At 36.5% G+C, this 17,583-nt stretch overlaps 1 protein-coding gene across 2 annotated transcripts in view; it reads right to left on the reverse strand.

Moving 5' to 3' along the window:
* LOC114359978 (neural-cadherin) overlaps window positions 1-16,023 on the reverse strand; it is a 99,663-nt gene extending 83,640 nt beyond the window's left edge. Inside the window, exon 1 of one of the 2 annotated variants that reach the window (XM_028314526.1) lies at window positions 15,957-16,023. In XM_028314526.1, the coding sequence (XP_028170327.1) occupies window positions 15,957-16,008 (52 nt within the window). In that variant the 5' untranslated portion in view covers window positions 16,009-16,023. The remainder of the gene's footprint in view (window positions 1-15,956) is intronic. The other variant, XM_028314527.1, reaches the window with a different exon arrangement.
* Window positions 16,024-17,583: the final 1,560 nt, after the last annotated feature.

Raw genomic sequence — 17,583 nt, forward strand, 5'->3', positions numbered from 1 at the left:
GCAAAGAAAATGGAAAATAATATGAAAACTGTCTGCCTGATTGGATTAGGTACAACGTGATCGTATCATTTTCTAACAATATTACAACACAAACAAATGTACTGCTAGTACATTTCCAATTATATTTCGTTTAATCTGAAGCAAAAATATTTTTGCGGCGAATAATATAGTAGTATTATGTTACTCGAACAAAAAACTTAGGTACTATCATTGTTTTGCGATATTATTTTAGAGATATTATTATATTTAATGAGTAGGTCTACTTCTGCCGAGGCGAGATTTTTAGTAAAATTTGGTATAAGTAGTACAGAATTTACGATAATGGACAACTTACGTCATCATCAATCAGTAGCCAAGCGCCATTATGTATAGACGTAGACCGCGTGCGGTGACGCCAGTTGTTGGCACGTAGATCATCCCCTAACTTTATGTTACGATCGGAACCTACATTAGAAACCGTATGCCGTGCCATGTTGTACAAATATAACACGACATGACAAGGAACATAGATCATATCATAACATAGTTTAGAACTAAAGGGCAAGTAACGGAAAGGTGTTTACTATGGTTTAGAAATAAAACGATATACACAAACACATGCGCAGTTATCTATTTCAACCACAATTTCAACTATGTATTGCGCTATGTACAAAATGTTAATGTAATCCTTCATGTAGGTTCCTAATGTCTGCCTAACATAAATACGTAATATCCAAAAACTACTTTAACTACAATCATATTACGTTATTTTTCCTTAACTTACGTGCGTGTTTCCTCGGTATGCGCACGACATCCATTATCACTCAAAGTCACGAAGACAAAGTTGGAAGGCCATATAGAAGCTGGTGTTCTAAGATATTGCATAATACAGCGTGCCTATCGGCTCAGGAAACGTTCTGCGATCGGATCTCAGAACACATTCATATAGTCGGCGCTGATAATGAAATTCTTTATCAAGAGGTGCACAGAGTGGCGGGACGTGCCTCGGAGGCGGGGAGTACGCCTAGAAACAATGGGCGCTTTTATGCGGCATTTTTATTTACTGTCTCACTAAAATTTTATCAATTTTTTTAAGCGTTCCTGACGCAAATTTAGAGCAAAGATAACGTAGGCTTCAAGTATTTATGTAGATTTAATATGCACCGCGAAAACCAATTAATTTATTAATGCCTCAAGTAAGTACGAATGATACAATGTAAAAAAGACTTAATTTCTAAATGGAATATAATGTAAATTAACATAAAAGTTAATAACATTTGTAGTCACGACCTTCGTGAAGATTTATACGCGAGTTTTGAGTTAAAGAATCGACGTTAACAAGCGTTTCCATTTAAATACGCTGAAATTATGTACATTCCAAGGTTAGACAGACGAGACTCATCGTCATTTACGAAATTAAAGTCTAATTGTATCACAAGTACACCTAACAAAGGCACACATTGTTCTTGTGTATTGCAATCTCGTTCATCTAGTATCGCTTTAGTATTACACCAACAGCCTACTTTCTTTATCCGATTTAACCCATTCAGGCCTAACAAAGACTTTGTTTAGTCTCCACAGACTAACTACCGGTTCAGCTGATTTTAGTGCGACCAGGCATTAGCCGAGCTTGAAAACAGCACGGGCCCCAGGGGAAATTCGGGACTGTGTTGAAATTTAATCAAACGAAAACACTTTCAAGAGTACACAAAACCATACGCCTCTTCTAACCGAGATGTCTTATTAACGCCGCAAGCTCAACTTCGAGTTCACTCAAGGGTGTGATTTTATGTTAGGAATTGGTATTTTCTATTTGGTGAGAAGATAAATAAAATCATTAATAAAAGTGAACTGAATTCATCTTCACGATTAGCAATATTCCCGGATACAATGCTCCCCGAATAAGGTAGTCTACGCCCTGATTCTCAGGGAGTAAAAATGAATATTTATATTTGCACATTTATTATTTCCCCTGGCGAATGTACTGGCTTTATTCGCTGATAGGGCTGCAGCATAGACATCTCTCGTCCGATAAACAGGAGCCTGAGCCTCGTGAATTCTCGCCTCGGATCGGAGCCGAATTCGTGAAATCCAACGCCGCTGATCGTCTTATCTGATCACTCCGAACTACTTCTGAAGATAAATGGGGATTGTTCTCTTTCAGCCGCGATTGAAAACCTAACGTCGGTGTAAAAATCTATTCTGTTCACTGATGGTGAGTTATGCGTGTGCTTCACACCTGTTATTTTGCTTAACTAGGGAAGCGAAGAGCTCAGTGTTTATGTGCCTTCTAGATAGGTAGACTTCAGTAAAACTGACGAGATTCCATTTTGATTTAAGAGGAGAAGGAGAAGCGATGACACGTTATGATAAATTATTTTTATGTTCTTTGACTCAATCAGATGAAAATTGCAAAGCAGCAAAAGATGCGACATCCCAGCATCATTATAAAAGTTAAGGTAAAATTCAGTTACGTTGTCATCAATTGCTTGCCACAAATTGTCATGTTCACGCTTGGCCATTTTTGGCGCCATGCATGAGACCATTCATTACACGTTGAATCCAGTTTCAATTATAAGTACGGCGAGCTTTTTTGCTTTTTGGCTTTCGAACGTTCCAGCGTTTCGCTTTTTGCGTTAAACGGTGTGTATCGTAATGGCAACCGAGAACAATAAAACACGCGTCCTGTAATAGATTTTCAGTTTTACACATTCCTGTAAGCTCTATTAAACGTATCTATTTATATTTATGTTCGCCTCTTTGAAGCAATATTATTTTCACCCAATCAAGCTGATTTTTTCAGGCAAATAGTCCATTGTACCAAAATAAACGCATAAAGGTTTTTGTATTGTGTACAGCTCCTATTATATTTTTTTCTGAATGACGGTCTGCTTCTATAAAGCTAAACATCAAGTCCGAGTTGCTGGAATGCACCATTAGCGGGCAGCTGAAAACAATCCGTTTTGTTCGTCTAATTTTGAAGACCGACGCGGGCTCGCGGAATTGGATTACGTCAGCCTGGGCTGCACGAGGCTCCTGCGCGCGTTATTCGACGCTTTACAACTTCCGAAACGGGTCAGCAAAGTTTTAATGGTCGAGTGTAAAATTCCTTAATTGGATTGATGACGAGGTGTGCCGCGACAGCCTGTCACTGCCTATAAACTCCGCAATCGCCCAAATCAGAAGCCGTCTTATCCGCTCTGACACTTGCACCAACTATTTATTCTCAGGAGCTGAACCGACTTTCGGTAATCCTTTTTGTGAAGCGACTAATGACTTTTGAAAGAACCCAATACGCCGGGGATTGGATGGATTATTTACATCTTATTCTTTGTCTCTATTAGTTAAAGACGAAAAGATGTTTTCTTTTGAATAATACCGACTGGAGGCTTAAGGGACCGAAGTAAATCATACTCGGAGATAACAAAAGCGATAGCTGAATATCGCAAATCGCGTGTTGATTTCCCACAGGATTGGTATGGACCTCGGTCATTGCCAATACTCCAAAGAACCGGAGGACAGCATACGAATGTGACTTACACGATAATTTATTCACTTCTTACGTGTACTACATATCACATTGAGCTTCCTTCCAGACAGCTTGCGCGTTTGCGGCTAAATCTACTTATTCCCGCTTTCCCGTATCTAAGGCATTTGAAGATATCAGCGAGGATTTGAATCAATATACACATTTTATGGGAAGAAATACATCACCAAAACATACAAGAATAAGAAAATGCCAACAGTGATTTGAATCCATCCTGTGATATTTGTGTAAAACCTTTTTCTTTTTTTTTTAATTGCGTGGGCTGTATTTTTGTAAAAGAGCATTATCTTGATAACTTCCTTAATGAAAATTAAAGGAGATAAATGAAGTAATAATTGAGTTAAAAAAGGCACAAAATAAGTTTTCGTCATTCCCTTGTTAAAAATATACTAAACAACCACGGTCCAGCGTCTAGTTGCTTCGGAACTCTTATCTACCTATACTAGAAGTTGGAATCTTAGAGCAACTTATGTGTGCTAGACGACTACGGCTTATAAAAGTTAAATACAGTCTTTGGAAAGTTGTCGCTTACTAAACAACGAGGAAAAATTTTATGAGGAAACCACCTTAGTATGGTTTCGATGGCTTTGTGTAATGAAAGTTACTCAACAGGTTTTGTAAGACTGTTATAATTACACAGGTCTAAATATGGCTCAGTTAATTAAGAATTAGAAGGTATTTTCAACGGAGACTATCTCAACTATTATAACATAAATCAATCTTCGTCTTAGTCGCACAAATAGTAGTAAACAATACTCGGATCTACCACCTCGAGGAACGCCTGTCGGCTGACTTGAACAGGGCAATAGAACAAGACAAATTTACGGATCTTGTATTCCAGCACTTCAACAGCGAGCGATAAAGCCAGCGCCTTAGATTTCCAATATCCGATTTGGGACATCGGAGAGCGTTGAAAAATAAACTTGTGTACAAACGCAGCCGTTAACACACAAAGAATTCGATTTTTATCGCCACAAACAATAAATCCACAAAACGCGAAATCTTAACGTTGACGTTTTAAAGAAAAATAGGCCCTCAAATGGGTGGAGAGAATTGGATTATTTAAAACAAAACCGCAAAACCAGAGTTTTAGATGTCAACAAGGTGATAAAACACAGGCGGTAACATTTTTGGCAATAAATGGAAAATTGTGGACAATTGAATAGCTTTTTGAAGGAAAAACAATTCCTTTTGAGGATACACTTCTTACGGAGCGCAATCGAATAATATTCAGATGAGCAGGAATATGGGAAAATATTATAGAATTTCTGGCACGAGTAGCGCCCCCGGCGTCACGGTTAGGGTTGTTACATTATTATTTTTGCAATAGTACGACGATAATTGCACAATGTTGTTGCGTGGAAAGCACATTATTAAATTATGGAATTTACCTATATACAAAGATTTTCTTTTCCACGAACTGGCAAATTTTGGGTTTACCTACCTTCTTTCAATTCAGAGACTCACGTGACTGCTACTCGTATCATGTGGAAGAGTTTATTTACAATGTTATCATGAATAAATTAGGTAGGTATACCTATAATATAATATATTGTTATTAGGCATTCACCCTCGTATACAGTTTCATATAAATCAAACATCTGAAATATTCGTTTAATAATTGTTTCAACCCTATTAGACTTATAGTAATTGGGAATAAAGTGCGATTATTAAAATTATGTGCGTACTTACGTAATTTATTTCATACATAATTATATAAATCCGCAAAAAATATTAAAAATTTTCATAATAAACAAATTTTAGCATCCAACTCTATTGCAGAGATGAAAAAAAATTTTAGCTTCATGAAAAACAACTTTTACAAACATAGAAATAGTTCGCAACTCACAAAAATTTGCTGTTCATTTAAATATTAAAAGTACCTCCTCTACTAGAATCCACGCGCAGTGGGTCAACAAGCCAAACTTATCTTGTTATTAGGAGTGGCTAGAGGCTTAAGCTCTAAGTGAGAACAAGGAAAGTATTTTCACCAATTTTCATTCAATTTCCACAAAGCCACTGGAGGGTTCTAGAATATAAAGTCACTGACACAAAGAATATTCGTCCGACCGACTCCGTAACATCGAAGGCTGATTATTTTCCACGTTTTATCAAAATGTATACAGACCTACTTCGACATTATCTTTGGAATGGTAACAGCCAATTTGAAACGTTATTTAGTATTCGACAAGAATTAAAAACAATAACGTTTTAACGTTGTACCAAGTTGCGGTCTTTGTTCGGTGAAATAATTATCCTTTCATCTGAATATCTACTATGAGCGAGGTTCGCCTCTGTCAAGAAATAAATAACAACGGGTAAATTATAAAGATCAAACAAATGCAAATCAAGATGAATGAATTTATAATTTAATCTTGTGCTTATTGGATTATTATGTAGGCGGAAAGTTTGACAAACCTCGGCTTAGTCGGAGGTCTTGGGAGTTTTGAGTGAGCAGTCGGAACTACGACGGAGGCCCGAAGAACTGGATAATCCAATTATACAGTGATCCACGCAGCGTATGGGATTTATGCCACGTATCCACCTCAAGGAAATCTAATTTACGCCGAAAGGGTATTATTTGCGCAAGGTCTGTTCGGGCGACGGCAAATAGTTTTGCTAGTACGACCTTGTTCAAACATTGGTACTACGACGTGGTACCCTCTTCAATATCTGGACTGGTCATTGTGGTCAGGGTTAGAGAAAAGGCGAATTCAAAGCCGCAAATTCTGAACAATGAAAGCAAAGGCCAAAGCATCTTGTAACTTGCCTCAACCGCGGGAGCTAATAGTTTAATCCGAGATTTAGTTAAGTTATTAATCTTAGTTTGTGGAATAACGTCTCCCTTATTAATGCATGTCTAGCGTTCATTTAAGTCTCAGTTGATGTTTAATCTTAGTAACTGGCTAGACCACAAAAAAGAGGCGTGTGGGTCGCTCTAAAAGGTTCTGACGTCCTCTTGACACGTTTCCATAATGATGATTCAGTAGATTGCAGTAATTACCGCAACAGTACGAAATAATTGCGAAGAGCTCTCATTGTAATGATTTATTAATAACATACGTGCTGTATTTGCTACTCGAAAAACAGGAATGCGGAACATTTTATGGCTTTTGGCGCAGAGTGTGCAGGAGAGATTATGCACTTAGCGTCATAATAATTCAAGATACGTAAGTACGAAGAAAATAATGAAACGGACGTTATTATAGGAATATTATTTATTTTATTTTAAAAGAAATACCCATTTCATTATAACAATTAAAGACCGTATTGATCAAGATTAGGTATATGTATTTTGCGAATTAACTGCTAAACTTGTACCAGAGAGGAACTTAATAGTTCTTATGAGCTATTGTTTGAAGTTTAGCTCTGAATATAAACGAATCAAGGCCCGAGTGAAGAGGCACTAACTAGGCAGGTAGGTACATCTATCACACATTTACACAACATCAGGTAAGAAGAGCGGACAAATACCTGCCTATAGGCGAATAAAAAATCTACTTATTCCACGTCATGTTTACCATTACAAGGGAACAACAAAAAGTACCTTTTTATTGATATTATATTAGAGTGTTCGCCTTGTGCTTATCCACCCGAATGGAAACTCTACGAGATATTGTAAAGGGCAATCGCTGTTTATTGGAAATATTTTTACGTATTCTGTACGATACTTATTACTTACGAATTCAGGTGATATATCATCCGCAAAGGCGTTCACTGCGCAGCTACATGAAACTATTTCAGCCATTTGTCTAACATTTTCTGAGCCTGGTAACAGTTCGTTTTAAAATTTTCCACGCTACTAAGAATACGCTTGTGGTATTTGTGAATAATACATATAAGAATACACATTTGCAGTCATGATCCGCCTTCATTCGGTGTTATATTTTATCAGTTATTCAAGAGGTCGTGACTTATTTACGGCGGAGGGTTCGATAGTATCGGCCAAATAAGTGAAGATTCCATACCGCTTATTTATTCATGTTCATTTAGATTTGATCACATTCTCTTATCTTCTTTATAAAATGGCGTATTTTATAGACTACGGAATAACTTTGGCATAAGACGAAAATCGATGAAGTTTATGGACTATAATAAATAATGAGAAATCAAACAGCTTTGTGCAATTTTCGGTTCTAAGCTGTATTATTCCGTTCTCAGAATCGAATAATAGGCAGCGTCTTATTCGGTTTCCGAGTCAGGGGTCTGCGCAGAAACAATGCCAACACCAAGCTTGTGTTTGTTTCACCGCAGTAATTCTATTTTCGGTGCCCGCCCGCCTGATGAGGCAGGGCGCGCACGCACTTTCGAATAAAACCTCTCGTTAGCGCGTCCCGCAAGCGGTCGCTTTCAATAGCACGTATTAGTATAAGTGGGTTCCGTCGGTCGACGATTGGCCGATTGTGTTAGGGCCCGTGTCGATTACATCGCGAACACCGGTTCCCCTGAATTGAGTTATTGTCCCATCTGAGGCGGGACCCGAGCGCAGGTGCCTCCGACCGTTCCCGTTTTTGACGCGATCAAAATACATGCACAGACCCATTCCGGGCTGTTACGACTGGAATAGTTCCCACGTACGCGTCGTTTTGCACAGTTTGCGTTTATGTGAGCTTGTTATCATAAGTTGGAGATGAGTTGGTCGAGTTTTTTGCTGCAAATGTAACGTAATCCTTTTTCATTTGCGGGGCATGTTCCGAACAACAGCAGCCGAATTTTATCGTTGTTGTTCCAAAATAAAAGAGATTCTTTTCGGCTAAACCAACCACTATGAAAACATCTGTATTACACTCTTGCAGTTATCGCAGAATATCAGCGTCGAGGTACTATGTGCCTTGGCTTATGCTGAGCGAGGACCTGTTTGGTGCAATTTTATTTTAATTTTAAGTTTTAATTTGTAATTTGTATTGTGTTGTGCCAAATAAACGTTTTTATTATTTATTATTATTATTATTATTAAATATCACAGGTATTTGAATTGCGGACTGTTTTTTAGGATATTGTAGGACTTGCACAGTCACCGTACGGAATTTAGTTAAGGATTTAAATATTGATTGCATAAGTATGACTGTCTTATTATTTTCTAAAACTTATAAAAGATTGAAGCTGGTGATTGACCTAAATATTGAAATTCAACTGTTTTTAGACAATTTAATACTTACATAAGTTTGAATCGAGTTTCGAGCTTAGTTTCAAAACACAAGATAAACTATTCAAATAAGAATCCCTCTGAAAGTAAATCTATCACATTTAAAATATGAAGATAGCTGAATCAACAAATATTTTTAAGGGCTCTTATTGAGCTAAAAATAAGTCGACCTTCTACAATGTGAGAATCAACCAAAGAAGATAAATGGGCCATGAAAAATAAATTTCAAGTAGAATGTAACAAAATTGATGTAATACTTACCTAATTATATCATAAATATTTCTTTCATTTCTTTAACATCTAATCAGCAAAGGATTTAATATGTGGATTAAATACTTACGTAACTATAAAATACATTACTTTATTAAAATCTATAGTACTAGTATTATAAATGCGAAAGTAACTCTGTCTGTCTGTCTTGCTTTCACGCCTAAACCACTGAACCGATTTTGATGAAATTTTGAGTCCCGGTAAAGGATATAGGATAGTTTTTATCCCGGTTTTTGAAACAGGGACGCGCGCGATATAGTTTTTGTGACAGACAAAATTCCACGCTGGCGAAGCCGCGGGCGGAAAGCTAGTTTGTTATATTCTTAGACTCCACATGTAAGAAATAATATTATTACAAAATTAAATGATAACTTATATCTATAATTTTATAACGAGTAGTTCGTTAATAAAGTTCCAACCAAATTGTAGTATCTAAAGTGTTGAAAAGTTTGTTTAAAGTTATCTCGAGTTCTGACCTCAGATCATATTTCTATGATCTGAGGTTCTGACCAACTTTAAGAAATTAAAGTTTAAAAAATTATTTCACTTCGGATAAAGTGATTTTCAACCGACTTCAAAAAAGGAGGAGGTTCTCAATTCGACCCGTATGTTTTTTTTTTCTATGTTTGTTACGCGATAACTCCGCCAATTATGAACCGATTTGAACAAATCTTTTTTCGACGTATAGGTAATACCTCAAGGGTGGTCCCATTTAAATTTAATAATAAAAAAAACAACCCCCAAGGGTGGAAAATTGGGGATGAACTTTTTATACGCAATATCTCCGTCGATTATAAACCAATTTGAACGATTATTTTTTTGTTGAATAGGTATTATCAAAAGGGTGGTTTCATGCGAATTTGAAGAAAATATTTCACCCCCAAGGGTGGAAAATTGGGGATGAACTTTTTTATACGCAATATCTCCGCCGATTATGAACCAATTTTTTTTTGGTCTCAGTGTACTGCCTACCTTTAGTGGTAACAAGAAATAAGTGGTGGCAAGAAATAAGTAAAATTTTATAAAAAAAAATAAAACCGACTCCAAAAAACCTACACTAAAACGTCGAAAAATAATTACTAATTACCTACTTATTTATTAGGACGAATTATTAATATTTATGTAGGTATACCATGATTGATACTTTTGGAGTCGGTGCAGGCAAACTTTACATGTTTCATAATCTTGGCACCGACTCCAGAAGTATCAATCATGGTATACCTACATAAATATTAATAATTCGTCCTAATAAATAAGTAGGTAATTAGTAATTATTTTATTTTTCGACGTTTTAGTGTAGGTTTTTTGGAGTCGGTTTTATTTTTTAGTTAATTTGAACAGTTAACACAACTGTTAAAATAACAGATGTTATTTTAGACAAATAGAGTTCAAATTCGCATGAAATTCGAAATCAAATCCTACACAAAACCTTGAAGATTAGTGCCAATTCGTTGGGAATTGGTATTCTAATGCTTTAAAAATACGCCTCATTCTTCTTCCTTTCATTATTTTTGCGTACAGTAAGTAGCAGTGGATAACTGTCACTCGCATACAAATTGAAAATAGGGAAGTGACACCGGTGCGATTACGTGCACGAGTGTACGGTAAAATGTATACGAATTCTATTACGCAGTATCTATTGTTAGCAACAATATTGATTAGGTAGGTACGTAATATTAGGTAAAGTTAGAACCGGCATTATACATTACGTCCCTAATTAATATTGAGATCAAACTCAAATCATATTTCATAAAACTGAGCCGAACGGAAACTTTTAAATTAAACAGTTAATTAAGCTGTTAGTCCCCAAAACTCTTGTCGCGGCACAGCCTCGGTTACTTGCAAATTCGAATCTGTGTTTACATATAAAAGCTGCTTACTCTCCGGAATATTTCAAGACAAATTTATTTTAAAATATACGGATTTCCCGCGGCACCGGTGCTTCGATATTGATAATTTCCGCAATAAATCTAAAGTGTTTTTCCTTATTATGTGGAGACGAGGTCGGCGCTATTCGACGGTAATAAATTTCGGCAGTAATGAGGCCCCACACAGTTGAATGTTAAGAGTTACACCAACAATGGACTTAATGACTGAAATCCTTCAGAAGAACGGCACACAACTTGATGTAATAAATAATTACGAAGCACTTACTTCCTACTTCAATGGTTTTGTAAAATACATTTTTGTATAAGAATTGCTAGAGGCTTGTGGGTCACTTAATGGTAAGCGTATTACATTTGTGAACTGAGTAAATAATCCCGGAACTGAAGTAAAATGTAAAGCAATTTTATGTAAAACGAAATACTGTGATTAATTAAATTTAAGCCCGAAAGTTGGGGTGTCTTTGCCTCTGTCATCCTATTTCACATTCCGTTGCAACTCACGACTTCCGCATTAATGGCGAATAAAACCACTTTTATTTGACTTTGAAAACACGGGTATTAAAAACGTGAAACGGAATGATATTGACATTTTCAGATTATAAAAAAAGAAACATAAACACAACCAATTAAAACTCTATTCCCGGTTTATATGTAGTTCAGCATTAGTTGTGACCGAGTGTGTTACGACACTGATTTACATCAGTATAATTAATAGTAAAGATATACTAAAAGAAACAATACTATTTAGAAACACTAACAATCCTACATACTAACATTTCCAGAACGGTGAACCATATTCTCGTGTATTGTGGCCTATGGGTCAATGGGGATGTTGCCTGGGTCAAAAAGCAAGAGTTTTAATTAGTCCGTCAGTTAACTTATCAAAAAATACTCTACACGTATTTTTCACTTTTTCAAACTAATGAAAATTTAAAGAGATAAAGCGCCCCAAAGTTCATAAGAAGAGGCCCGTAACGTCAACGCTTGCTTAAAAATGCCGCACGTTGTGACGTCGTGCGCAACTTCAACGCACCATAACTATGTAATTATTTGTTAGATTGACAAATAAAAATATATGTGTCCAATATTTTTTGATATTAAACATTACGGACTAAAAAAATTTTTTTAGGCAACTAGCCTATTGTTTTGTTATTGCTTCTCCTTTGTACATGTGAACTGTATACGAGTATTGTGTCTCTGTGATACACCTAATAGGTTAATTTTCATTCAAGCTTTCAATCCGCTGTATTGATACCTGAGATGATTGCGTTGTGAGAAGGGTCGTCCATTCAATTTAATATCGCAGAGTGAAACATAAGCCGGATCATACTCGTAAATACGTAGTACCAACAGGTGGTGTGAAGACTTGATACATTTTTAAGTAGATACGATATCGGATGCATTACTATAAATGGAGTTGTTTGCCGCAGAAAAAAGTTAATGCGCTTCGGTGGGAAACTGTGCGAAAGCTCGTTAATATGATATGGTCTGCCAAAGTGGTGAATTAAACTTTGCTTTGTGATAGATATCTGTTCGAAATACGCTAATGAAAGTTTAGAATATGATAAAGAAAGAAAAAAGAAAGAGTGAGGATTAAATACTTATTTAGGACCAAAGGAGTCAAAATAAAGTAATAGGAGTAAAAATCCACTAACAGACTTGTTCTTTGCTTCAGTTAGAATCTAGTTTAGAACTTCACTTCAAGACAATGAGTCTGAAATACTAATTGGGAACCGATCTAGCGCCTACGAAATTGCTAGCATAGCTAGTTGAGCAAAAAATACTCTTACGCACTTTCAAGAATACACGTGAATATTTCTTTTCACATTAAAGTTTTCAGGCACGGTCCTACAGGTAAAAATCCAAGTGCTTTTAGTAATATCAAAGTAAAACAAGAAAAAATAATTTTCTTGAAGTTGTTTACAGTCTTCCATTATGTGTACATCCATCCGAGGACTGTTTTGTTTGGTTATTGTTCCGGACAAAGAACTCTCGTCCTCTCTCTTCTATTTATAGATTATGACGTGGTTCAAGTGCCAATACTGTTCTATACTTAAGCTACTTTTAATTTAAGGAAAACCTTAGACTTCAGTTGCTTAAGGTCACTGAAGCGTCGTAAAAAAAAGCTGAAGATTTTTCTACAAACATAAATACCGGAATTGGTGGCAAACAAATGTTAATGCATTTTCCTTCCCGTAATTATGATAATCGCTCCCTAACGAGATTATTCCATTTCCTCGACGTTGGCGCCTTGTTAATCCATGATTAGATACTTTTTGCCATCCCTACTCTAGAGTCCAATACGTGTTATTTACATACAGCTTTGGGTAAGACTTACCCTGAAGAGATAGGTTACAAAAAAAATTAACAGTGAATTCAGTTATTGACCCCGAACGCGAACTCGATATCATAATTACATATGTATTTGTTCACAGAAATGAAATTCCACGTAGGTAGGTACTCGTATTTGATCTTTTTCTGCTACTTCAATTTATATCAAAGTGACTTTGCTTAGTTTAAAGGTTCAAGCTTAATTAAGAAGTTATAATGGCTTTTATTAACTAATTAAAATGAAGTTCTATATAGGTATTACTAACTGCAAAATTAAATATAAAAATATATAGTCCAGTCAATAAAGCATTATAGATGGAAAACTGTAGAACACAATTTCTGACTTCAGGACTTTATTTAGACTAGTTAGGAGGTGAACATAGCAAAAGTCCCCGCCCTTAGCCCTTGAGCCGGCGGGGAGAGGGGGGTTTAAAGGTGCCACTTTTCGGTTTTTCGCTTAATCCTCGGAAACTATGCGTCCTAGTGACATGACTACTATGAACCAAAAAAAGCATATTCAATTTGCTACAGATGAGATAGTCAAGTTTTTCTATAAATTGTATAGTTTTCGCGGCATCTGCTCTAGAAGGTCTGTAATATTGGAAATTTTATTTTTGTCTTACATGTTCCCATCAGGAGAAAATCGACTAAATCAACATTGAGCAATCATTCTAGACATGCGGGAGCATGTTAAGCCTAGTTCCAGCGAGGGGACTACACCGTGCGTATATTTAGACGAATCACTTTGAGCCACTTTTGACTCCTCATCACTCAAAAACTACTGTGCATTAACACTTCAAATTTGGCTCATGTGTTGAGACTTGCAAGATATACATCAGTTTCAAATTTCATAAATATGCCTCAAACGGTTCTTTAGATATTGACGTCCAAAAATCTACATGTCTGACCTATAGACCAAATTCTAACCACTTCCAGATGACCTCGAAGGTTCAAATTTGGCATCCAGAAAGGTAGTTATGTAAATACAAAGGAACAAATAAAAAACCAGTAAATTTTAACATTTCACATGTGATAGATAGATAGTAGTGCTCTAAATATCGATTTTTGAACGTCAATACCTAAATAACCGTTTGAGGTATATTTATGAAATTTGAAGCTGATGTATATCTTGCAAGTCTCAATACATGAGCCAAATTTGAAGTGTTAATGCACAGTAGTTTTTGAATGATGAGGAGTCAAAAGTAGCTCTAATTGGTTCGTCTAAATATACGCACGGTGCAGTCCCCTCTATGGAACTAGGCTTAACATGCTCCCGCATATCTATAGTGTTTGCTCAATGTTGATTTAGTCGATTTTCTCCTGAAAGGAACATGTAAGACAACAATAAAATTTCCAATTTTACAGACCTTCTAGTGCAGATGCCGCAAAAACTATACAAGATATAGAAAAACTTGACGGTCTCACCTGTAGCAAATTGAATAAGCTTTTTTTGGTTCATAGTAGTCATGTCACTAGGACGCATAGTTTCCGAGGATTAAGCGAAAAACCGAAAAGTGGTACCTTTAAACCCCCCTCTCCCCGCCGGCTCAAGGGCTAAGGGCGGGGACTTTTGCTATGTTCAGCACCTAACTAGGCTAAATAAAGTCCCGAGGTCAGAAATTGTGTTCCACGGATTTCTCTCTACACCGTCGTTAAGGCATTCATTGACTGGACTAATAACGATGTGTAGGTTTTTGCAAACTATAAAACACAAATACTAGAACATTTCGTTTCTGTTAATTGATATGCTTCCTGCACATTTCCTGCATATCAATTAAAATAAATAAATAACATTCGAAATAATTCTCATAGGATTTATTTTCATCGTAACATACGAATAAAACACGCCCAGTTATCGGTGCTTATTGCTTGGGAATTCCCTCAGGAAATAACTGATTGAAACGCACAAGAGCGTTTTCTAGTTACAAATAAAGTACACGCTTCCAGTGCCAAGTTGTATCTCATTTTTTAAACAGCACTACATCTAGCTTGACCCCATCTTACTCGATACAAAGAGTTGCGAGATAAGAGCGCAGCAAGCTGCTTCGTAAAGCTACTGGCAGATTTTAAAATACATTGGATTTATGCGAAGAATACAGACGAAAGTAGGGCTCTATTTTGTAACCTTGGGTGCCTTTTAAGAGCGGATGTACGTAGAATATAGCACCCAGAAATCATTTGGATAGGATTTGCGAGAGCTCCTAGCAAATCGAATGCGGAATGAACCATAAAAGAGAGTCGTAAACGATCTACACCCCTGTAGTTAGGCACTCCTGTTTTGCGGAAAAAACAAATACGACGGATTCGGCGTGGCATGCCGTTTATGCCGCTCCTTTGAGATTTCAGGCACGGTATATTATTTCTTATTAGTTACGGATGTGGCTGTGTTTACAAATACGCATATATCTTCGCAGATGTACACCAGGTTACTAACTATCCTTTAAAGTACGGAGATAACGTCTCCGTTAGGTTTGATTTAAGATGAAACGAAAGGATACAACAAAATTTTGCTATAATAAAATTTTGGTTCGTTAAAATTTATAATTTAATTTTAATGATTATACCTACCGTCAGTAGACATTTTTATCCCATTAATATTAATTGCTTTCGTACCTTAAAGGGTTTAATAACTTAACACGCCAATTTTCTTAACCATTAATAATCCACCTGGAGTGATTTTGATACTTGCGAACTTAAAACAATTTAGCGAAGAAGAGCCGAGAGCAATTTTAATTGCTTCTAATTTCACCGGAATTCGGGCGACGTTAACGAATTTAGTATTAATTAATTTTTTTACCCAGATAAGTGCTGTTTGTGAGTACCCAAAAGATTTTCAGGGGGTCCACCATATCCGGGCAAGGAGACGTGCCAGCGCTTCACCGCATGGCGCGCTGACTGTCAATGCACACACTTAGCACAACACCACGTGAACTTTGGGCACAATCACTGTTGCACTGGTCATTCCTTGTGCGTGGTAGCCGGCTGGCATGAGAGAGTCACGCGCGGCGCGGGCGGCCGCCTAGACGGTCACGGCGGACTGCCGCGCCAGCCCGCCCTAGCAGCCTCCCCACCTATCGCTTGCAGACCGAGCGTCACTCTCAAACAAGAAAACACTCCCATCCATTAATCATTGATCATTTACTAATACATCTTCAATTATTACTTTCCCAACAATAGGTACTATTTTGCAAAGTTTTTTCAGCTGGGAATTCGTTTGTTTCAGAAATGTCTGCCGATTTAAATGAGATTATTTTTTAAGCTCGGTTTTGATTTAGAATTTTGCAAATGACTTTAAAGTTTCACGAAACTGTAATAATGGGCTTAAATAAAATTTGAGAGCTTTTACTTTACTGAATACTGATTAATATAACGAAACGAATTTGTAGCTACGCATAAATTTCGATGTCAGTAAAGTTGTTTGTAAATGCTCGTATATTTCAAGGGGGTAATATCCGGATCGCTTGTCTGATCCTGAAAATTCTTTTAGCAATAGTAAACGACGATATTCCCGAGTGTCTTAAGGTACTTTTTATCCCGGGAATACACAAAGTTTCGAGGAAACGCGATAGTCTCTCTGTATTAAATCTACAGACAGCTCAGCGGCAAAAGGTAACCTTTTGCTTTTAGTTTAATGAAGGTTTGATATGATCTTGAGTATATGACACCCTGGTTATTTATGACGTTATTTAAAGTATTATTAATGATAAAACTATTCAGCAGTGATAGATTTAGGTAAATGAATTGCCGATAAAGCTGTAATAATTTTCCCACTATGAAATCTAACGCGAAATAATTTAGAGTGTTTATCCAACGTATTCCAAAGGTACTCTATCTAACGCAGTTTGAGTAGTAAAACGGCATTACGAACGGCACTCTATTTGTCAATTTGGGTGTTCCATTTAAGTGGCTAGGTGCCACCGTACCTGCAAATAATCAATTAGTTAGAAATTAATGTACCGTAGAGTTAGAGCTATCAGAGTAATTAATTTACACCTTTCCGGGAGGTCCTCGATTAAGGGTCCTTACGATGGGCCCGGCAAATGTATAGTGCTGGAATCTGATAAGATTGCTATTAATCACCGGGCGAATTCCTATTGCGAGTTCAAAGGGCGTTTATCGTAGGCATTCAATACTTTAAAGGGTTTGAAGATACGAGCATATCTAAAGGGACATCGTTACTGGACATTAGATAATGTAATCAAGTAGTTCGTTGATGTTTAATCGTAAACTAATTTCAGTGACTGAAACACAAATTACGTTTAATATAGGTAGATATTTTCATAATCTTTGTGAATCAGTGATTAGGTTTTAAGCCCAAAATATTATTTAAGCTCCATAAAATTAGCTAAATAATTTACTCGACTGCCTGATACAATAAATAATTTTACCAATAAACGGGTATGTTACATATGTACATCTATTGA

The sequence above is a fragment of the Ostrinia furnacalis genome, unplaced genomic scaffold (assembly GCF_004193835.3).
Source record: "Ostrinia furnacalis isolate ACB-3 unplaced genomic scaffold, ASM419383v2 OfSCF4779, whole genome shotgun sequence".
NCBI lineage: Eukaryota > Metazoa > Arthropoda > Insecta > Lepidoptera > Crambidae > Ostrinia > Ostrinia furnacalis.